This window comes from Balaenoptera ricei, chromosome 1 (assembly GCF_028023285.1).
Source record: "Balaenoptera ricei isolate mBalRic1 chromosome 1, mBalRic1.hap2, whole genome shotgun sequence".
In the NCBI taxonomy this organism is placed as follows: Eukaryota; Metazoa; Chordata; class Mammalia; order Artiodactyla; family Balaenopteridae; genus Balaenoptera; species Balaenoptera ricei.
The window spans coordinates 78166382-78190986 of NC_082639.1; the positions used below are offsets into that span (position 1 = coordinate 78166382).

The window sequence follows — 24605 nt, forward strand, 5'->3', positions numbered from 1 at the left end:
AGGCAAGAACATGCAATGGAGAAAAGACAGCCTCTTCAATAAGTGGTGCTGGGAAAACTGGACAGCTACATGTAAAGAATGAAATTAGAACACTCCCTAACACCATACACAAAAATAAACTCAAAATGGATTAAAGACCTAAATGTAAGAACAGACACTGTAAAACTCTTAGAGTAAAACACTCTTTGACATAAACCACAGCAAGATCTTTTTTGACCCACCTCCTAGAGTAATGAAACTAAAAGCAAAAATAAACAAATGGGACCTAATTAAACTTGAAAGCTTTTGCATAGCAAAGGAAACCATAAACAAAACAAAAAGACAACCCTCAGAATGGGAGAAAATATTTGCAAACGAAGCAACTGACAAAGGATTAATCTCCCAAATATACAAGCAGCTCATGGAGCTCAATATCAAAAAAACAAACAACCCAATTAAAAAATGGGCAGAAGACCTAAACAGATATTTCACCAAAAAAGACATACAGATGGCCAAGAGGCGCATGAAAAGATGCGTAACATCACTAATTATTAGAGCGATGCAAATCAAAACTACAACAAGGTATCACCTCACACCGGTCAGAATGGCCATCGTCAAAAAAGCTACAAACAATAAATGCTGGAGAGGGTGTGGAGGAAAGGGAACACTTTTGCACTGTTGGTGGGAATGTAAGTTGATAACAGCCACTACGGAGAACAGTATGGAGGTTCCTTAAAAAACTAAAAATAGAACTACCATATGACCCAGCAATCCCACTACTGGGCATATACCCCAAGAAAACCATAATTCAAAAGGACACATGTTCCCCAATGTTCATTGCAGCACTATTTATAATAGCCAGGACAGGGAAGCAACCTAAATGTCCACTGACAGATGAATGGATAAAGAAGATGTGGTACATATATACAGTGGAATATTACTCAGCCATAAAAAGGAACAAAACTGGGTCATTTGTAGAGATGTGGATGGACCTAGAGTCTGTCATACAGAGTGAAGTAAGCCAGAAAGAGAAAAACAAATATCATATATTAATGCATATTTGTGGAATCTAGCAAAATGGTTCAGATGAACCTATTTGCAGGGCAGGAATAGAGACGTAGACGTAGAGAACAGACATGTGGACACTGGGGGTAGGGGAAGGGGAGGGTGGGACAAATTGGGAGATTAGGATTGACATATGTACACTACCATGTGTAAAATAGTTAGGTAGTGGAAACCTGCTGTATAGCACAGGGCGCTCAGCTTGGTGCTCTGTGATAACCTAGATGGGTGGGATGGGGGAGAGGGAGCAGTGGGAGGGAGGTCCAAGAGGGAGGGAATATAGATATACATATAGCTGATTCACTTCATTGTACAGCAGAAACTAACACAACATTGTAAAGCAGTTATACTCCAATAAAAAAGAAAAGAAAAAAGAAAAAAATGTTCATTATATAAAAAGCCAGTTTTAGGCACAACATTGTAAATCAACTATACTTCAATGAAAAAAAAATTTTTTAAAGATATAATGTAACATATATAGGCAGTTCTGAAATTTTAATGCCTAGGTTGCTTATTTTACCTTAAATAAAAAACACCACAACCCATAATCTTATCCATGCTATTTTTGTAAAATACTAAGAAAGCTTAACCAAAGGTTGTGTTAGTTATAAAATATTTCAGCAAAATTAGTTCAGTTGGTGACATCTGACATAGGTCATCCTGAGTACACAAAATAACTGATTAAGAATCCATTAATAATTAGTGAGCATTTATTGTAATCTGAGCAGTTTCCAGATGACTATATAAGGTAAGCGTATCTGTTTAAACAAGAAAGATGGCTTTGGGGGGAAATATAAACAGTTAATATAATTGTAACACATGTCAAGAATCTGGAGCAGCTTATTTTTAAAATATCTGTTCATAAGTACTAAGTGAAAACCAAAATGTTGACCAGTGAACAGTAACTACGAGACTTATAGATGGACGTTTGTGGAGATAGTCAAATAGTAAGATAGTGCTTCAGCATACTACTACCTTTATTAATTTAGATTTGGCTAGATTTACTTCAGTTATATTTCCTCTTATTTTTTTGTGAATGAAATAAATAGCCTCGTTCCATAAACAGACATCCTGGCTGTACAAGTACCACTTTATGAATATTGAGCTTTGGGAATCAGCTAGGTATAAACTAAAGAACAAAGTTTCTGTAATCCAAGGTCTCATCCCAGCTGGATCATTATATAGTTATGTATTTGTGTACCACTTGCAACCCCTCCAGGCCTTGTTTTTCTCGTTCATAAAACAAAGAGAATAGAGACTCTATATGCTCTTTCTATGGTGTTTTGTGAACAAGCGTTTTAATAGCTTGAGGAAAGGTCAAGTATGAGGCATTTAAGCTTTTCTAATTCTGAACATGAAACCTCTGGATGTAAGTAAAATCTGAGGAAGCTTTCCTGGGGCTAGGAAGTAAAGATTCAAGGTCAGTTACATTACTAACCTCCACGAGAATGAAGTAACCAGTTTAAGGCTAAACCTTATTTAGGAGCCTTCTAAGGATCCGGACTGCTTCTGTTTTCTAGAACTCTTAACTCATTTTGGAAGCCAACTGCTCAGTTGTGGATTTAGAGAAAATACAAAAAGTACCAGAAACAGCATATCTGTTGCTCTACACATTGTTGGGAAAACTACTAACAAATTCAGTTTTTACTCATCATTCTGGCCTTGGAAAATCTTATCCCTAAGGAGATTTTAACCACGTTGTATTTTCTGCTGACTTTCAAAGTGGTATTTCAAACCAAAATGGATTTTCTGGGCTTCATCTCATAATTTATAGCCTTATAACCTTATGGATATTGCCTGAATATAGGTATTATTATCCTGTTGACTTTGCCTCTTACCATGTTTAAAGTTGAACTCTTCCTTCCTGGAACACTGCCTCTAAATCTTTCCCTTTTGTTTTCTGTCCTGTTAATGCATGACCCCCATAATCTGTAACTAAAATCTGACTTTTACTGTAGATGTCTGTCTTTCTTTTTACTTTCACTCTCCAGTGTAAGTCAAGTCACCAAGCCCTATAGATTCTACCTCTGACATAGGTCTCAAATCTGTATCTCTTATCCATCCTTACTGCTAAAGCCTGCATGTTAAGTATTTCTCTAATCCAACCTAAACACTGCTACCACTATTTTTTACTTAGTATTCAGAATTGATCCTGTTACTTTCTTGCTTTAAACCTTTCAGTGGCTCTCCATTCCCTACAGAATACAGTACAAATTTATAGCATTACAGAGATGCCCTTCATATAATCTGGCCTCTGCTAATAACTTCAATTTCTGATTGAAATTGTTCCTCCCAAATCTAATTTTCCCATCTTTCTTCGTACCATTTATGTTTGCTCTCTTTTTTTATCTTTCTACACGTGTGTGTGTGTGTGTGTGTGTGTGTGTGTGTAGATTGGCAAATCTAGGTGGTGGGTTTATGGGTGCTCACTATACCATTCTTTCATCTTTTCAGTATATTTGAAAATGTTCATATATACACACATACACTGTTGCATGAATAGACACACATACCCATTTATATAGGTACATAGAGGTTGTACCTGACTCTAAGCCCTTTGAGAAAAGGAATTTTTTTCTCAAGTCCTTTGCACAATACCTGAATATGTATGATGTAACCAATTCCCTGTGTTAAATCCCCTTTGTTCAAAATATCTAGTGTGGTTTCTGTTTGTCAACTAGACTGAATGGTATACCTTCTTTACATACCATATAACAAACTTAGAATACTTTAATTTCAATCTACGTAACTCCAATTGACCTAAGTGCTGTCATTGTTCATATTCTAGTTCTATCATTTTATCTTCAGTTCCACAAGTTACATTAATTATTATTGTTTTATATAGTCATCGTTGGTTTATAATTACCCACGTGTTTATCATTTTCTTTGTTCAACATTTCTTCATGCTTCTCAGGCCTTCGTTCATCTTGTTTCTTTTTCTTCCTAAAGGTATAGACTTTAGAAAGATATTTCCCTGGGTATATCATTCTAGGTTGACATTTATTTTCTCTCAGTACCTGGAAACTATTATTTTATGTCTTCTGGATTCCCCTGTTGTTTTTGAGGGGGCAGTTACTGATCTAGTGGTTAAACTATGCAGATATTCTGCCTTTTGTCCCTAGCTGTTTTTAAGAAACTCTTATTCTGCAGTGTTCTGCTGAATGATACAGATTTCTTTTCATTTGATCTGCTTGGGATATGTTGGGCTTCCTGGATCTGTGTATTTCATTGATTGTGGGAAGTGCTTAGTGCCTATCTCGTTGAATGTTGCATGTCTTGTATTCCCTCTTCTCTTTCATTTTGGAACTCCAGTTAGATGCATGATAATTTCTTCAAGTCTATCTCCATTTCTCTAATTCTTTCCATATGTCCAGTTTGCTCTTGACCACGTATATTGTATTTCTAATTTCTGTTTTGTTTGTATATGTATTTATTCATATATATATATATATATATATATATATATACTTACTACTATAAGTTCTGTTTTGTTAATCTTGGTAATTTTTGATAGTCTCTTGTTTTAGTCATTCTTTTGATACCTTTCTATTTAATTTTACCTATAAAATATACTTTTTCACATTTTGTGTGAGGTAATGACAACAAATGAAATCTTTACTATGTTACTCCTGTAGTTTTTTTCTAACTCACGATGAATTTTTTTTTTCTGCCGGAACCTTGTGATTTCTAGTTGTGGGCACATTTTCATTGGAACTTTATCTGTGGGAATTATTTTAGGTCTGGATTTAAAGTGCCTTCTTTCAAAGAGGATTTGCATTTGTTTCTGTAAGATACCTGAAAGCATTATCAACCTGAGGCCAATTAATATAAAATTTATGATTAATTTTTGGGGGGGCACATAGATAGTATGATTTCCTGCCTCAAACCTGTATGAGAGCAGTAAGAATTTTTTTTTTAAAGAATATCCATATCCCCTCCCCGCCAGTCACCCCAAGCCAAAAGCAAGTCAACAAATAATTCACCTGTTATGGATGACAATTTTTGAGGTTCCTGTCTTTAATCATGTTCTTCCTGATCTGACTGCCTACTTTGTAAGAGTCCTTGGGCCTTTTCTTGGGCTCTTATTAAAATCCAAGCTTTACTTCATAAGGATGATGAGAGCCTAATAAGTCTCTTTTGTTCAGAAAAGCAAAAACATTCTCAGAAGCACAAAGGTACAAATGTCTACTTATGTCTCTCCTGGGATTGTGTCACATGCACCATGCATTCACTGCCTTCTCCCTGTCCCCCAAATGCAAATAAGTCTGAGAAATCTTGTTTTTTGGTTTTGTTTTCTTTTTCCCCTTAACCTGCTCTTAATTTAAGCAAGAGAGAAGGAGATTGCACATGGAGTATTAAGTTAGTCAACCCACTGTTTCAGGTACTTAAAGATAGCAAATATCTTCTGACTCTATAATTTATTTGAGGTGCCTTGTAGTACCTTGATTTTTATAGGTAATTGTTATCTCTTGAGTTATTTTTGTGGAATTATAATTTCCTAGGATGTTCTCCAAAGGCAAAGATATCACGAAAAAAGAAAATTACAGGCCAATATCACTGATGAACATAGATGCCAAAATTCTCAACAAAATACTAGCAAACCAAATCTAACAGTACATTAAAAGAATCATGATCAAGTGGGATTTATCCCAGGGATGCAAGGATTTTTCAATATCCACAGATCAATCAGTGTGATACACAGTATTAACAAATTGAAGAATAAAGACCATATGATCATCTCAATAGATGCAGAAAAAGCTTTTGATAAAATTCAACATCCATTTATGATAAAAAAAACTCTCCAGAAAATGAGGATAGAGGGAACATACTTAAACATAAGAAAGGCCATATATGACAGTCCCACAGCTAACATCATACTCAACAGTGAAAAGCTGAAAGCATTTCCTTCAAGATCAGGAACAAGGCAGGAATGCCCATTCTTACCACTTTTATTCAACATAGTTTAGGAAGTTCTAGCCATAGCAATCAGAGAAAAAAAAGAAAAAGGAATCCAAATTGGAAAGGAAGAAGTAAAACTGTCACTGTTTGCAACTGACATGGTGCTATACATAGAAAATCCTAAAGATGCCACCAGAAAACTATTAGAGCTCATCAATGAATTCGGTAAAGTTGCAGGATACAAAATTAACATACAGAGAGATCTGTTGCATTTCTATACATTCACAATGAACTATCAGGAAGAGAATTAAGGAAACAATCTGTTTACCATTGCATCAAAAAGAACTAAATACCTACAAATAAACCTAACGAAGGAGGGAAAAGAACTGTACTCCAAAAACTAAAGACTCTGTTGAATGAAATTGAAGATGACACAACAGATAGAAAGATACACTGTGTTCTTGGATTGGAAGAATCAATATTGTTAAAATGACCATGGTAGCCAAGGCAATCTACAGATTCAGTACAATCCCTATCAAAATACCAATAGCATTTTTCACAGAACTAGAACAAATAATTTTAGAATTTATATGGAAACAAATGGAACCTAACTAAAAAGCTTTTGCGCAGCAAAAGAAACCATTGACAAAACGAAAAGACAACCTACTGAATGGGAGAAAATATTTGCAAATGATATGACCCAATGAAGGATTAACACCCAACATATGTAAACAGCTCATGCAACTCAACATTAAAAATAAATAAATAAATAAATAATGGGCAGAAGAACTGAATAGACCTGTTACCAAAGAGAAAATACAGATGGGCAACAGGTGTATGAAAAGATGCTTAACATTGCTAATCATCAGGGAAATGCAAACCAAAACCACAAAGAGATATCACCTCACACCTGTCAGAATGACTATCATCAAAAAGTCTACAGAAACAAATGTTGGTAAGGAGGTAGAGAAAAGGCAATCCTTATACACTGTTGGTGGGAATGTAAATTGGTGCAAACAGTATGGAGGTTCCTCAAAAAACTAAAAATAGAAATACATATGACCCAGTAATTCCACTCCTGGGTATATATATATCTGATATATCAGATATATATATATCTGAAAAAAACAAAAACACCAATTCAAAAAGATGGATGCACCCCAATGTTCATAGCAGCATTGTTTACAATAGCCAAAGTATGGAAACAACCTAAGTGTCTATCCACAGATAAATGGATAAAGAAGCTGTGGTATATATACATACAATGGAATACTACTTAGCCATAAAAATGGCCAACAAAATTTTGCCATTTGCAGCAACATGGATGGATTTGGAGGGCATTATGCTAAGTGAAGTAAGTCAGACAGAAAGATAAATACTGTATGATATTGCTCATATGTGAAATCTAAAAAATTTGACAAGTGAATATAACATAAAAGAAGCAGACTGACTGATATAGAGAATAAACTAGTGGTTACCAGTGAGGAGAGGGAAGGTGGGAGAGACAGTATAGGTGTGGGAGAGTGGAAGGTACAAACTGTTGGTGTAAGACTCAAGGATGTATTGTACAACACCAGTAATAGCCAATATTTTGTAATAACTGTAAATGGAAAGTAACCTTTAAAAATTGTATTAAAATTTTTAAAAATTTTAAAAGAAAAAACTGGAAGGAAGAAAAATAGCAGGTTGAAAGGGAAAATAGGTGAAATCTAAGAAAGACAGCGAAGTGTTTCTCTTAATTTCTAAATGAATAAAAAGTGGTCTTTATAAAACAAGACATTTCTAAAGTTAAATTTCTGGCTTGGCATATGCTTTTGTGACCATTGCAAATTACTTAACCTCTCTGAGTTTGCTTTTTTATTTCTAATATAAGGTTATATTACAAACCATTGTTAGTTCCTTTGAAGATTAGATGGCAGAAATAGCTGCTTAACTGAGTCCTGACATGTAATTTTATTGAGCCCTACACTTTAGCCTAAGCACTGTACAGGATTTATCTTCACAGTAACCCCAAATTTGTGGTTAGATAACTGTAACACATATTAAGTAAGTATCTGATCAAGATCACACCAATACGTAACAGTCACAGGATTTTAACCCAGACATTCTGACCTCAAGAGCCCAGACTCTTAACCGTTGTGTCATTTCTTATGTTCTTAAAGTTGTTATTAAAACTGAAGGTATACTTTTCCATGAAAACAGTGTTAGATATTATAACATTATTACGAATTCACAGAACGATAGAATCAATGGGTATTTCAGTGTCTTGGACAACCTTCTTTAATGTGCAAGAATTTCTTATATAGTATCTTTAATGGTTTGTAATCTAGCTTCTATATAAATGCTTCCAGAGACAAGGGATTTTATTACATTTTTTAAGGCAAACCATTTAATTTTATAAGGAATTTCTCTTTATCCTGGGATAAAATTTTTGCACTCACTACATTTACCCTTTGGTTCTAATTCTCTGCCCTGTGAGGAGATAGTAAGAGGACAGCTTCTTTCATAGACAATTGTTTAAATGTTTAGGCAAGAATCATTTCTCTTACCCTAGGCTAAAGACCATCAAGTATTTTACAGACAACAAATTTCCATACTTTTCTCAGCTGAGGTCCTTCTACTCTGAATGCATTCCAGTTCTTTTTAAAAATGTGCTTACTATAAATTAACTTTATGTACCAAATTTTGTATAATTTCAGTTTCTTCCAAGAGTCTTGTATCATTTATGTTTAAAAAAAAAAAAACAGGACATGGGGGAGAAAACCTAACTGTTCACAGATCTGAATGCACTTCTCAGTCACTGGATAAATGTGCACTTCATTTATGGACTCAACAGAGATATACTTAACACTTGTACACTGACTAGTACTAGTTACTGTTTACTGGATATTTACTATGCACCATGGCCTTTTCTAACCTCTTTACACATAACTTATTTAGTCACAATAATCCTGTGAGGTAGATGTTATTTTCACTATTTAACAGATGAGGAAAATGAGGCACAGAGCTGTTAAGTAATTTATCCCATATCACATGGTTTGTACTAAATCTCAGTGCCAAAACTGAGATTCAGACCTAGGCACAGCCACTATAGAGAGAGAGAGAGAGAGAGAGAGAGAGTGTGTGTGTGTGTGTGTGTGTGTGTGTGTGTATTTATTTATGTCTTAGTTTAGGCTGCTTTAACAAAATACCATAGACTAGATGGCTTAAACAACAAGAATTTATTTCTCATAGTTCTGGAGGCTGAGAACTCTGAGATTAAGGTGCCAACATGGTCAGAGTTATGGTGATGGCCCTCTTCCTGGTGTGTAGACAGTGTCTTCTCACCATATCCTTGCATAACAGGGAGACTGCCTTTATGACCTAATTACCTCCCAAAGGCCTCACCTCCAAGTACCCTCATGTAAGAGCTTCAATGTATGAATTTTGGGGGTACACAAACATTCCAACCATAGCAATATGTTAAGTAGTTCTTTTGTGTGCCTGATCTGAAAGCTTATCTACCTTTTATAGTAGTTTTCTTTAAGCATATGTCAACTTACAAAAATCAACTTTTGGAGCAGCTCATTTGTAATTTGGGAATTCAGTAGCAATAGAAACCTTTCTTGAATTTGAATCCTAGTTAATTGTAACTTTACCTATTTCCTGATATATAAAGTGTGGATAATATCTGTCTCAAAATGTTATTTTAAGGATTAATATGCATACATACACATATTTGTGTGTGTGTATAATTATACTGTTATATATGTAAGTATACACACATACAGCATTTAGTATAGCTGTTTACAAGGCTTTTAAATGGCAAAGAGGCAGCATAGCACAGCAATTATTAAGCTAGACTTTGGAACAGAACTGACTTACTACCTGTATGACTTTGGGCAAGTTTCTTAACTTCCCTGTGCTCTAGTTTTCTTTTCAGTAATATAGGTGTAATACTTGTTTCAGGGCTGTTACGAGGATTAATGAGTCAATAAAGCCCTTAGATCAGGACTTAGACCTTGTAAAGTAGTATGTAAATGATAAAATAATATTATTTTATATCAGTATCTAACATAGCATCTGTATTTTGATAAGTTAATTAACAAGTTATGTTTAAATGTTTTTGAACTAGTGACTTTTTTTTTAAAGAAGTATAAAACCAAATATGAAACATATTTATTAAAATTGGTTAGTCACACCATCTTTTATTAGGGAGAGAAGGGAACCCTGAAGCACAAAGGTTAAATGACTTGCAGTTTAAGCAGTTTTCTGGTGATTACCAAGCTACTTATAACTAAACCAGGTCTATTACCCTAGTCTAGCTTTTTTTTTTTTAATCTAGAGACCTGGTGTGGATAAAACACAAAATAACTTCAATATGAAGAAATTTAGATACGTGGTAGAATTATTAGATGTGTTTCAACAATAATGGATTACTGAGAATAATTAGAGTGTTCTATTTGAAGTTTTTGTTTTTGTTTCAAAATAGAAGCACCATGGTATGCTTTATGAAAAGCAATGGACTTGAATTTTTGGTCTTCCTACACCCCCTACCATCATAGTAGAAAGCAAAACATGAAGGCTTTTATGCATACACTTAGATTATTTTAATTAATGCTAGCATTATATTTGAAGTACCCTTAGTCCTACGTATAGGTAATTATTTTAGTAGAATTTGTATAATTTTGAGTATGCTTTGTTCTCTAACCAATCAGGTAATAAGTAGGGAATTTAGTTTAATTCTTAAATATGCTAGTCAAATTGATTTGATTTAATTTTAAAGTAATTGTGTTAGAAAAACTTTGGACAATGATCTGACTCAGCTTCAGACTCAGTGTAGTCACTTCTACAGTATCCCTGGCAGATAGTCCTATAACTCTACTTGAATATTTTCTTGACTTGGAATTCTTGTATTTTCTGTAAGCATAAGGAGATTCCATTTAAGTGACTTCAAGTGACTTCTCAAACCTTGTAATTCTTTATTCTTTGTAAATATTAACTTCCAATTTTAAGCAACAATTGGTCCTAGTAAATAATTTTTAATATACTATTTAACTTACAGATTGCCCAAGGACTCCAGATACTCCCAGTAGTGACCCTCGTTGTTCCACCAGCAATAATAGACTGATGGCCTTACAAAAACAACTGGATATAGAACTTAAAGTAAAACAAGGTGCAGAGAACATGATACAGATGTATTCAAATGGCTCTTCAAAGGTAAGTACAGTAAATAAATGTAAGTGTGTATACAGTCAATCCTTGTTATTCACAAATTCCACATGTGTGAATTAACCTACCTGATAAAATTTATTTGAGGGGCTTCCCTGGTGGCGCAGTGGTTGAGGGGGACATGGGTTCGAGCCCTGGTCTGGGAAGATCCCACATGCTGCGGAGCAACTAGGCCCGTGAGCCACAACTACTGAGCCTGCGCGTCTGGAGCCTGTGCTCCGCAACAAGAGAGGCCACGATAGTGAGAGGCGTGCGCACCGCGATGAAGAGTGGCCCCCGCTTGCCCCAACTAGAGAAAGCCCTCGCACAGAAACGAAGACCCAACACAGCCAAAAATAAATAAATTAATTAATTAATTTAAAAAAAACATTTTATTTGAAACCCAACATCAGTACTTGTGGCACTTTCACAGTCATTTGTGGGCAATGCACAGAGGGGTAAAAATTTGAGTTATCTGATGTGAACGTTCACAGCTGATGTTGAACAAGATGATACTCTTCTTGTTTAAGCTCTTATACTGTAAACAAGTATCCTTTTCATCGTCTATTTAGTACCACATTTTTTGCGTTTTTGTGCTTTTCATGATTTTGCTGTTTAAACACTGTATTAGGATTTCTGAGATCATTTTAGCCTCCAAATCTGTGTATTGACAATACAACAAATTGGAAACAAAAGATTTCTAAAATATTATTTTTAAAATTATTTCTACCAAAATCAATCAATAAAAAAATTTTAAGTAAAATTGTCTGAGTAAAGGGTACACAGGAACTCTCCACAGAAAACTGCAACTTTTCTGTAAATCTAAAATTATTCTAAAACAAAAAATTTATTTAAAAACGTTTTGGCTGTAATGAGTTTTCCATCACTACATACAGATCCTTAAGAAAGGACAAATGAAAAGAGAAGACGCTCTATCATTAATGATTGTTTGGACTAGATCTTTGGGTTCTCAGGGAATCTGGTATGGGCATGTAACTCCTAATTGAAAACCAGTGTTATGGGGAACAGTTGTTACTAATAGGAATGTGTCCTTTTTCTGAGATATAATGTAGAAGAGAAAATGATAGGAACAACTGAACCGGATTAACATGAAGGTTCTTTCCAATCTAAGGTTCTATAGTTTTATAATTTGCAAAAAGTCTTAGAAAGGTTGATTTATTATAAAATCCACCGTTCTACTTTCAACTCATTTATTTTAAAGATTTTTGCCTCTGCAAATCAGTTTCTTCCATATTTTAATAGATCTTAAGTAATTTCAGAATAAAAGGTTTAGGTATTTCTTTTTGTTTTTTAAGTTTAGGAAGAATTTGAAATTGGGGGGAGTAGAGGGGACAGTAGGAATCTTTGCTTGGAGCCAAGTAACCTACGTACCCATTCAAATGAAATTTGTGAAGACGCTGAAAAGAGAGAAATGTGTATATGTTATAAATAAGATTTTTTTTAACTTATTTATGAAAATTAGTTCGATTATATGCCATATTTCAAAATAATTTCTAAATTATTTTTAGAGAAATGTATTTATTCCTACTTGATGTATTACTTACATGATCCGATACTTGATAGTATACTACTTCACTAACTTTGAACATTTATTATGGGACTTCACTAACTTTGAACATTTATTATGGGATGGTAGAGTTGGTTTTTCTATTGTTTTTAGTATTGACCTTTAGTTTGGGTTTTTTTTTTTCATTTTTATCAAATGTTATTTTGGGCTTTTTTTCTTTTTTTAAGGTAAATACTGTGTTCTTGGAACTGTGAATGCACCATATTATGCTGAGTGTTTTAAAATTAAAACACCTCTGGAGTAAGGTTTTTTAACCTATGGTTGATGGATTAGATTGAGAGGTTCATGAGTCCTTTGAAGTTATAGGAAAAGTGAGTGTGTATATTGATAAATGGATGAATAAGAGGGTCATAGGTTTCACTGTATTCTCAAAGTGGTCTGTAACCAACACCCCCCCTTCCCATATTAACAGGTTTATGGATGTATTAAAAGGGAAATAGATAACTTACGATAACCACAAGTCCAAAATAAACAGGGCTACTAGTAAGCCTGCTAAAACAAATAGATAAGTTCCAGTAGCCTTTTATTTTTAATTAGGAGGTCCATTAATTTGAGAAGGGGTCAAGTGGAGGTCCAGAGCATATTAACAGCTGCTATAGTCTCTGAGGTAGGCCTGCCAGTTATTCTTGTCGAGATTTGGTCGTAACTGTTTCATTTCTCATCTTTAAACCTCTCATAGGGTCAAAGTATATCTTTATGAGAATAGGGAAAGTTGTACATTGAAGTTATGTAGAATATTAACTTAGTCATTAAGGAGTTAACAGTTTGATAACTATTATGCTGGGCTCTGGAGTATGAATATAATAAAAGTAGTGTCTTATACATAGTAGGTACTCAACAGATAATATCCTCCTTTCAAGAGACACACTAAAAAGCAGATCTCACTTATAAATAACTACAGTTATATAATAATGGTATGTTCAAGTTACTTAGAAGCACAGTGGAGAAGAATCAGTTAACTATCAGAAGAAATAATTAAAGTCTTAGTATAAGATTTGAAGGATGATTTAGAGTTTAAGAAGGAATTACTTTCTAGAGATAGTGATGTGGGTAAGCCCAGTATATACAGGCTAAGGAACTGTGGGATAGAGTGGCTTGCTCTAAGGAAGTGCTTTCGTATGGCAATTTCTTATCCGACATACCTGAGGGTAGGTAGGATGCACTTCTAATGGTAACAGTCATCAACTCTAGCAGTTATTTTCAATGAAAGGCTATGCCGTACTGGGGTAACATCTGAATCTCCAGAAAGACACATTTCATTTGGGAAAAGTCCTTCAGATGAGTCAAACAGAACTTTTTCTGTTCCCCACCAGAAGAGCTTTAAGCAAATGAAGTAGAGTGAGAGGTGTAGCATAATGAAAGACAAACCAGATTATAAAGTACTTTGTACAAAAGTAAGCAGTTGAGATTCTATCTTATAAGGTGTAGGGAGTTGCTGAAAGACTTTTAGCAAAGAAAATACACGATCAGATTTACAGTTTAGAAAGTTCACATCCATCTTCCTCAGACTTGAAGAATTAATTAGAGAGGGTCAAGTTTACAGGCAGCAAGTTTAAGGAGGCTTTTGTGGTAGTCCAGGTTAAACATGCTTAATGCCTCTTTTAACAGCAATGAAAGCAAAGAAGAGAGAGTCAAGCAATTTTGGTAGAATAAGTATGTGATGTCTGGATATGAGGAAGAAGGAAGAATTGAAGATGATTCTTAGATTGGTTATGTGAACAGACTGATGAATGGTGGTATCCTTCACAACGATAGGTAATTCATAATGGGGAGCAAATTTAGTGATAGGTATGATTAACTCAGCTTGGCAGTAGATAGTCCTCTTCAGAACTCTGGTTATTGGATTCTGTAGGATAAAATTATTACCCCTGTACATTTTATAGCCAGAGTTGTCCTTTCAAAAGGTAAGTCAGATATTTTCACACACTTGTTCAAAACCCTCCAGTGGCTTTCTAGCTATTTTAGAACAAAATCCAGAGTCCTTACTGTGATTCTGCAAGTTCATACATGATTTACCCCTGGCTACCTTTCAATTTTATCTTCCAAAACTCTTTCATTTTCTCTCATTACCCTCTAGCCATGTTGACTTCTTTGCTATCTTTTGGACATAACAAGGACACTTTTACCTCAGGGTCTTTGCATTTACTGTCTCTGCCTAGATAGCTCTTCTCCCAAGTACTTTCATGGCTTTCTCTCTCACTTCATTACAATCTCTACTCAGATGCTGCCACTTCAGCAAGCTCTTCATTACTATCCTATGTAAAATAGCAACCCATGTCTTTCCTTATCCCTTTCACTGCATTACCACTGCCTGAAATAATAATTTATACAATCAATTTCTTTATCATCTATTTTCAACATTAGAATGTACATTTCATGGCTAAGTAGTGCCACTGGTTTTCAGAATAATCTCTGAGGACTTGATAAGACATGCTGAAGAAATGTTTCCTGTTCATATATTCATATGACAAACTAAGCTATTTATTAATATCTGGGGTTCTTTCTAGCCTCTATCAATTTTTTTTTCTTTTTTTAAATGCTTCCAAGTCTTTTCTGTTTCCTCATTTGAAAGTACTGGACCATCTATCTAGGCCTCCCTTTCTCAGATCTTCCAAAATTGACATATTCCAGTCTTACCTATATTAAAAGCTCACAAAATTTTTCTGGATTCTTTCCACTAAAACTGATCCCATCTTCCTGTGAATTTTTCTGTGACTACTTTTAACATTCTGTTACCTATAATAATATCTGTATCTCTTCAAACTATAAGTTTTATAGGGTAACATTCTAACTGATTAATCTTTGTATTTTTACTGGATGTGGCAACATTTAATTCATGCAAAGTAAGCCATAAATATGTGATAGAAAAATAAAGATAATGATTGGTTTATTTATTTCTGAAAGCCATGTGTATAGTGTACTTTATTATTTACAATATCACACTATGACTTTTAAAACAAAAAGTTATTTTTTATAAAATAAAAAAATATAATTTGAAAATATAAAATGTACTTTATTTTTATTTATAATTGTAAAATATTGTACATTTGAAATATAATTATTTGTAGAATGTAGTATGCTAATTACTAATAGTTAACAACAACTTTATCTAGTCTGTTAGTTTGAACCATATGAAATTGCTGTTTTTTTAGTTCAGAATCAGATATTGGCATGTTCATATGGTTCAACCTATATATGTAAAAATCTTCTCATAGTTTTAGCATAAAAGCCAGTATTTCTCTAATATATAAACCAGTTCATATGCTTTGGATCTAGCTTTACTCTTGTCTTCAACATACTAGGTGCTCAACACAAAAATCCATTGAATGCCTGAAAGCATAAAACTGACAATAAAAATTCATTGAATGCTGGAAAGCATAAGACTGACATGTAGTAACTGTAAATTGCCTGTGATAGGTAATATCCAATGTCAGTTTTAAAAACCTTTATCATACTTTGGCATCTATGCACATCTTCCAGAAATCTGTGTGGGAAAAATCATTTACTTTTTAAAATGAAATACAAATGCTTTTCCTTGCACGTTGAATTGAAATAGCTAAGCAAGGCATTTCTAAAGAAGTAAATGACAGAACTACTGTCTTTTCGCATAGTGATAAAATAATAAAAGGAGTAGCTTAATTGAAAAGCATATATAAATATTTATACTTTTACATTAGAACTTCATTGAGATCCTATAATTAATCATTATTTTTATTCCTCTAAAAGAGAACATTTTAATGCCAATCATATGCTAGACAATATAATTTTAGTTTTATCTAATGCTTACAGAAGCTCTGTATGGTAGAGAATGGTATCCCTGCTTACATAGTTTCTTCAAGAAACCTGTTTGTCCCATTAAATTAGGAGTTTTGAAATACTAACGTTTTCTCTTACTCTAATCTGGTCTCAGAGAAATAGAAAAGTTATTTCAAATCTTCAGTTTGATGTTCCTAATACTGGATAACAAGAGGAATTAAAAAGTATTTTTATTTTAAATTTGGAAGGTTAATAGGTATATTCATAAAAGCATATCTAATGAGTCATAGACAAACACCAGATTCAAGCTAGTGTTCTTAATGGTAAAGCATAATTTTAAAAAAGTATAGTGTGTGTGTGTGCTTCATGTTGTAAATGAATATTTAAGGGACTTAGTAAACTATTTAAGCCCAACTCAATGTGAAATCCAAATATTTTATTTAATAAAGAACAAAATCTGACTAGAAACTCTTCCCTAAATGAGTGACCATGGGAACAGGAGAGAAATGAAAGAAAAATTCATAAATTTGCTAATTGCTTTTTCCTCCACTGTATATAACGTGTTTAACTTGTTATGTTGGTGTTTAATGTGATATATATCAGCTCACTTTTTTAATGTGTTGTATTGGTGTTAAACGTGATATATTTCAGTTCACTTTTTTTCCCTCGTATATATTGTCTCTCCCATCACAAGTATCTCCATCCTCCCCTTAATTCAGTGTCATGATATACTGTGTGTGTTTGATTTATTGATATGATGCTGCACATCTGATGCTTGTCTCTTAGCTAGTAGTTTTGAGTCTTCTGGAGAATATAGGTTGATTGTATTCTATTTTATTTCCAGATTAATACTGACTGCCTCAGTGATAAAAGTAGAGATGCTTAAATAATATGCAAAAATTGGTCTTTCTTGTGAATAAGTGCTTCCTAACTTGATGCTTAGTTTTATCATTTCTTTTTTGTGGATTGAAGCCTGCTAGACTTTGACAACTAATATAACTAAGTAGGAGATGGCATTAACTTCTGTTACTTTTCTCATGAAACTTTTGAAAAAAATCCTATGTTAATTTTCTGTGGCTGCTGTATCAAATTATCACAAATTTAGTGGCTTAAAACAACACAAATTTATTACATTACAGTTTTATAATTGAGAAGTCCGAAATGGATTTCACATTTGGGAGGACGTAGGAGAAAATTCGTTTCCTTACCCTTTCCATCTTCTAGAGGCTGCCCATATTCCTTGGCTCGTGGCCCTCTTCCTCTGTCTTTGAAGCCAGAAACAAACAGTGGCTCCGGTTCTTCTCATGTGACCTCCTCTTCTGCCTTCCTCTTCTACATTTAAGGACCCTTATGATTACATTGGGTCCATCTGGATAATCCAGGATAACCTCTATATTTTGAGATTGGGTGATTAACAATCTCAGTTCCATCTGCTATCTTAATTTCCCTTTCACATGTAAGGTAACATTCACAAGGTTCTGGGGATTGCCACATGGACATCTTTGGGTGGGTCGTTAAATGGTAAGTTTTTTGTGATTCAATATTACTGGAACTAAACTGGGAGGTAGGACAGTAACATTATTTCACTTATCAGGGCCTTTCTTGAAGTCTTTAGACATGATAGAAGTTTATTCACTATAACTTACTCCCTAACTTTTAACTGATGGAGTTGTTTTTCTTATTTTTCACCCTATCAGTTTGATGCTTTTCAAAATAAATGTATCTACCCCAAGTATATATATTATAGAGCTCACAGTATTCTTTTGACCCTTGTTTTTCACTTGCTGATGTCATTTGATCTTAGAAATTATAAAAATGGTTTATTTGTCTCTGTATCTGCTTACCTTTTCAAACTTATTCTTAATAGGATCGGAAACTCCATGGCACAGCTCAACAGCTGCTCCAAGACAGCAAGACAAAAATAGAAGTGATACGAATGCAGATTCTTCAGGCAGTCCAGACCAATGAATTGGCTTTTGATAATGGTGATGGAACAGAGATAAATTATCATTCTTATTATTATGGGCATATATAGTGCTAAATAAATTTTAAGGAAAGAAGTGGTGGTTCAAAATTAAGGAGGACGAGGCATTCTGTTTTTTTATCTTGAGTTTTTATCTTTGAGTTTTGATGGCTAAAATGAAAGACTGTATTTTAATATTGTGTCTATTAAGTATTTACTTCAGTGTTTATTGACTTTTAAGAACTAACTTTTAATGTTGTAAGAATTTATTTCTTTTTCTTGAGTTTTAATCCCTACGTATTAGAAAGTCAAATAAATGGTTCAATTAACTTTTTTTTTTTTTGTCCCCCTCTAGCCAAACCTGTCATAAGTCCTCTTGAACTTCGGATGGAAGAATTAAGGCATCATTTTAGGATAGAGTTTGCAGTAGCAGAAGGTGCAAAGAATGTAATGAAATTACTTGGCTCAGGAAAAGTAACAGACAGAAAAGCACTTTCAGAAGTAATTTTAAATAAAAATTTTAACTTAATAAATATATTAGTCAAAGAATATAACTATTTAAATGACACCATTGTCTTTTCCCTGTTTAAGGCTCAAGCAAGATTTAATGAATCAAGTCAGAAGTTGGACCTTTTGAAGTATTCATTAGAGCAAAGATTAAATGAACTTCCCAAAAATCATCCCAAAAGCAGTATTATTATTGAGGAGCTTTCACTTGTTGCATCACCAACACTAAGTCCACGTCAAAGTATGATATCTACACAAAACCAATATAGTACCCTATCCAAACCAGCAGCACTAACAGGTATGTAGCATATATCATCCTGATTTTTTTTTTATTTTTCGTGCATTTTTAATCTACATCTGGTTCTAGTTTAATAAATGAATTAAAATGTGTTCACAGAATTTTTAAATATTGTGGTAAGATACACATAACAAAATTTATTATTTTAACCATTTTAAAATACACAACTCATAGGCATTTAGTATATACATGCTGTTGTATAACTATAACCAGTTTCTAGTTCCAGGGTATTTTCATCACCCCAGAAGGAAACTCAGTACCCATTAAGTAGTCATTCCCGATTCCCCCTTTCCCCTCAACCCCTAGCAATCACTATTGGGTTTCTGTTTCTATAGATTTGTCTATTATAGATGTTTCCTATAAATGGAGTTATATAATTTGTGGCTTTCTGTGTCTGACTTCTTTCACTTTCTGTACTATTCAAGGTTCATTCTTCTTGTAACATGTATCAATATTTCATTCCTTTTTATGGCTAAGTAATATTCTGTTGTACAGGTATATATCTGGTTTTATTTATCTGTTTGATGGACATTTGGGTTGTTTCCACCTTTTGACTACTGTGAATAGTGTTTCTATGAATATTTGTGTGCAGGTTTTTGTTTGAACACCTGTTTTCAGTTATTTAGGGAATATACCTAGATGTATAATTACTAGGTCATATGGTAATTTTATGTTTATATTTTTGAGGGACCATCAAACTGTTGTCCATGGGGGCTGCATCATTTTACATTGACAGGGGTTCCAATTTCTCCACATCCTCAACAACACTTGTTATTTTCCCTTTTTTTTTTTTATTATTGCCATCCTACTAGGTCCATTAATGACAGTGAGGTAGCGAAGTCTCCAACTATTTTTGTAGACTTTCCTATTTCTCCTTTCAGTTATGTAAATTTTTGCTTCATATATTTTCAGGCTCTGTTAAGTGCATATATGTTTATAATTTTTATATCTTCTAAATGGATTGACTATTTTATCAAAATATAATATCCTTTTTCTCCTGTAACAATTTTGGATTTAAAGTATTTTGTCTGACGTTAGTGTACCCATTCCAGTTCTCTTTTGGTTACTGTTTACACGAATATCTTTTTCTATTCATTCTCATTCAGTTGATTGTGTCTTTGGATCTAAAATGAGTCTCTTTTAGACAGCATATAATTTGATCATGGTTTGGGGTTATTTATGTATTTTAATCCATTCTGCCATTCTCTGCCTTGAATTTGAGCAGTTTAATCCATATATGTTTAAGATAATTACTGATAAAGTGTAATGCAATTCTGACGCTGACTCCCCAGAGTTAGGTCAAATTTCATAGGTTAATGGCACAGTCCCCCACAAGACTGTCCTCATTTCAGACACAAGCTGCAAGCTTAGAGTTTCCCCAAACACTCACACTTCTGACCAACTGGCTGCAAATTCAGGGGTTCCTACTACCACCTCATGCTCAGTAATTCCATAGAGCAACTCACAGAACTCAGGAAAGCTCTATATTTACAGTTACCGTTTTCTTATAAAGGCTACAAATTAGGACCAAAGAAGAGACACTTAGGGAGAGATCTGGCAGGGTACCTAAAGTTTCCTTGCTTTCAGCATGCAGCACCCTCTCAGAACATCAGTTTGTGTCCCCAGCCAGGAGTCTTACTTTAGCTGTGAGTATTCAGTATTTTTTTTGTGGCCTTATTACATAGGAGTGATTGAATCATTGGCCACTTTGATTGAAGTCAATCTCCAGCCCCCCACCTTTTTCTGAAAGACCAGAGGTCAGGTTGATATGTGGCTCAAAGCACTAGCCCTCTATGTAGTTGGTCTTTATGGTATAGCCAGCCCCCATTCTGGAACTGTGTATGGGCCTACCGAGAGTCACTTTGTTAGCATAAACTCACATGTGGTCTAAGGAGTCCACCGTGAATAAGAAAGATGCTGCTATTACTAGGGAAATTGCAAGGGTTTAAAAGCTCCCTCTTAAGAACCAGGGAAATAAACCAGCCAAATTCATTATTATAGAACAAAAAAACTTACATCAGCCATTTTGCTAATTGTTTTCTGTAAGTCTTAATCTTTTTTTCCTGAATTCTTTTGCTTTCTTTTGTGTTTGATTCAATTTTTCTAGTTTACCTTTTTTATTCTCTCCTTGTTTCCTTTTCTGTATGTGTGTGTGTGTGTGTGTGTGTGTGTGTGTATATATTTTTTTTTTAATCTTTATTGGAGTATAATTGCTTCACAATACTGTGTTAGTTGCTGTTGCACAACAAAGTGAATCAGCCGTATGCATACACATGTCCCCATATCCCCTCCCTCTTGAGCCTCCCTCCCATCCTCCCTATTCCACCCGTCTAGGTCATCGCAAAGCACTGAGTCGATCTCCCTGTGCTATGCTGCTGCTTCCCACCAGCCAACTATTTTACATCCGGTAGTGTATATATGTTGATGCTACTCTCACTTCATCCCAGCTTTGCCCTCCCACCCTATGTCATCAAGTCCATTCTCTATGTCTACCCCTTTATTCTTGCCCTGCAACTAGATTCATCAGTACCATATTTTTTTTTTTTTAGATTCCATAGATATGCGTTAGCATACGTTATTTGTTTTTCTCTTTCTGACTTATTTCACTCTGTATGACAGACTCTAGGTCCATCCACCTCACTACATATAAATCAATTTTGTTTCTTTTTATGGCTGAGTAATATTCCATTGTATATATGTGCCACATCTTCTTTATCCATTCATCTGTTGATGGACATTTAGGTTGGTTCCATGTCCTGGCTATAGTAAATAGTGTTGCAGTGAACATTGTGGTGCATGTCTCTTTTTGAATTATGGTTTTCTCAGGGTATATGCCCAGTAGTGGAATTGCTGGGTCATATGGTACTTCTATTTTTAGTTTCTTAAGGAACCTCCGTACTGTTCTCCATAGTGGCTGTATCATTCCTACCAACAGTGCAGAAGGGTTCTCTTTTCACCACACCGTTTCCAGCATTTATTGCTTCTAGCTTTTTTGATAATGGCCATTCTGACTGGTGGTTGGTGACACCTCACTGTAGTTTTGATTTGCATTTCTCTAATAGTTAGTGATGTTGAGCATCTTTTCATGTGCCTCTTGGCCATCTGTATGTCTTCCTTGGTGAAATGTCTATTTAGCTCTTCTGCCCATTTTTTAATTGGATTGTTTGTTGTTTTTATATTGAGCTCCATTAGCTGTTTGTATATTTTGGAGATTAATCCTTTGTCTGTTGTTTCATTTGCAAATATTTTCTCCCATTCTGAAGGTTGTCTTTTTGTCTTATTTATGGTTTCCTTTGCTTTGCAAAAGCTTTTAAGTCCCATTTGTTTTTATTTCTGTTTCTCAAGGAAGTGGGTCAAAAAAGATCTTGCTGTGGTTTATGTCAAAGAGTGTTTTTTCCCATGTTTTCCTCTAAAAGTTTTATAGTGTCTCGTCTTACATTTAAGTCTTTAATCCATTTTGAGTTTATTTTTGTGTATGGTGTTAGGGAGTGTTCTAATTTCATTCTTTTACATGTAGCTGTCCAGTTTTCCCAGCACCACTTACTGAAGAGGATGTCTTTTCTCCATTGTATGTTCTTGTCTCCTGTGTCATAAATTAGGTGCCCATATGTATGTGGGTTTATCTCTGGGCATTCTATTCTATTCTACCATTGATCTATATTTCTGTTTTTGTGCCAGTACCATAGTGCCTTGGTTACTATAGCTTTGTGGTATAGTTTGAAGTCAGGGAGCCTGAGCCCTCCAGCTCTGTTTTTCTTTCTCAAGATTGCTTTGGCTATTCAGGGTCTTTTGTGTTTCCATACGAATTGTAAGATTTTTTGTTCTAATTCTGTGAAGAATGCCATTGGTAGTTTGATAGGGATTGTATTGAATTTGTAGATTGCTTAGGGCAGTATAGTCATTTTCACAGTATTGATTTTACCAGTCCAAGAACATGATATATTTCTCCATCTGTTTGTGTCATCTTTGACTTCTTTCATCAGTGTTTTATAATTTTCTGAGTACACGTCTTTCTCCTCCTTAGGCAGGTTTATTCCTAGGTATTTCATTCTTTTTGTTGCAGTGGTAAATGGGAGTGTTTCCTTAATTTCTCTTTCTGATTTTTCATTGTTTGTATATAGGAATGCCAGAGATTTCTGTGCATTAATTTTGTATCCTGCAACTTTACCAAATTCATTGATTAGTTCTAGTAGTTTTCTGGTGGCGTCTTTAGGATCTTCTATGTATAGTATCATCGGCAAATGGTGACAGTTTTACTTCTTCTTTTCCAATTTGTGTTCCTTTTATTTCTTTTTCTTCTCTGATTGCTGTGGCTAGGACTTCCAAAACTATGCTGAATAAGAGTGGTGAGAGTGGACATCCTTGTCTTGTTCCTGATCCTAGTGGAAATGCTTTCAGTTTTCACCATTGAGTATGATGCTTGCTGTGGGTTTGTCATATATGACCTTTATTTTGTTGAGGTACGTTCCCCCAATGCCCATTTTCTGGAGAGTTTTTTATCATAAAAGGGTGTTGAATTTTGTCAAAAGCTTTTTGTGCATCTATTGAGATGATCATATGGTTTTTGTTCCTTAATTTGTTAATGTGGTGTATAACATTGATTGATTTGCATATATTGAAGAATCCTTGCATCCCTGGGATAAATCCCACTTGATCATGGTGTATGATCCTTTTAATGTGCTGTTGGATTCTGTTTTTTTTTTTTTTAAGTGGCAGTATTCACATTTTTATTGAGCAGTAAAAAAACATATGTGGTCAACATTGTTACTTTCATTTGCAAATAAAAGAGTTGGGAAGTATAGAAACCTGTATTTAACTTTTTATCAAGAGTACTTATCATCAGATTACTCCCATCCAGACTTCTGCAGGTCTGGAATTTTCTTTCCACTGGATAAGAGTATGTGCTGGGAATTCCAGTTGATAACATTTTTATTTAAAAAAAAAAAAAGAATCAGCATAGTCAAGTTGTCTTAGTGTTAAGGATTTCTGTTTGCTAGTATTATGATCATCAGTGATATTGGTCTATAATTTTATTTTTTTGTGATGTCTTTTTCTGGTTTTGGTATCAGGGTGATGGTGGCTTTGTAGAATGAATTTGGGAGTGTTCCTTCCTCTGCAAATTTTTGGAAGAGTTTGAGAAGGATCAGTTTTAGCTCTTCTCTAAATGTTTGATAGAATTCACCTGTGAAACCGTCTGGTCCTGGACTTTTGTTTGCTGGAAGATTTTTAATTACAGTTTCAATTTCATTACTTGTGATAGGTCTGTTTATATTTTCTAATTCTTCCTGGTTCAGTCGTGGAAAATTGTACCTTTCTAAGAATTTGTCCATTTCTCGTGGTTGTCCATTTTATTGGCATATAGT

The 24605-nt window shown here is 34.3% G+C and overlaps 1 protein-coding gene across 3 annotated transcripts in view; it reads left to right on the top strand.

The window, feature by feature from the left end:
• PKN2 (protein kinase N2) overlaps window positions 1–24605 on the top strand; it is a 146060-nt gene that overhangs the window by 44010 nt on the left and 77445 nt on the right. For all 3 annotated transcript variants that reach the window (XM_059925795.1, XM_059925786.1, XM_059925777.1), the window contains 4 exons: window positions 10985–11139; window positions 18342–18459; window positions 18793–18938; window positions 19029–19242. In XM_059925795.1, coding sequence (XP_059781778.1) covers window positions 11050–11139; window positions 18342–18459; window positions 18793–18938; window positions 19029–19242 — 568 coding nt within the window. In that variant the 5' untranslated portion in view covers window positions 10985–11049. The remainder of the gene's footprint in view (window positions 1–10984; window positions 11140–18341; window positions 18460–18792; window positions 18939–19028; window positions 19243–24605) is intronic.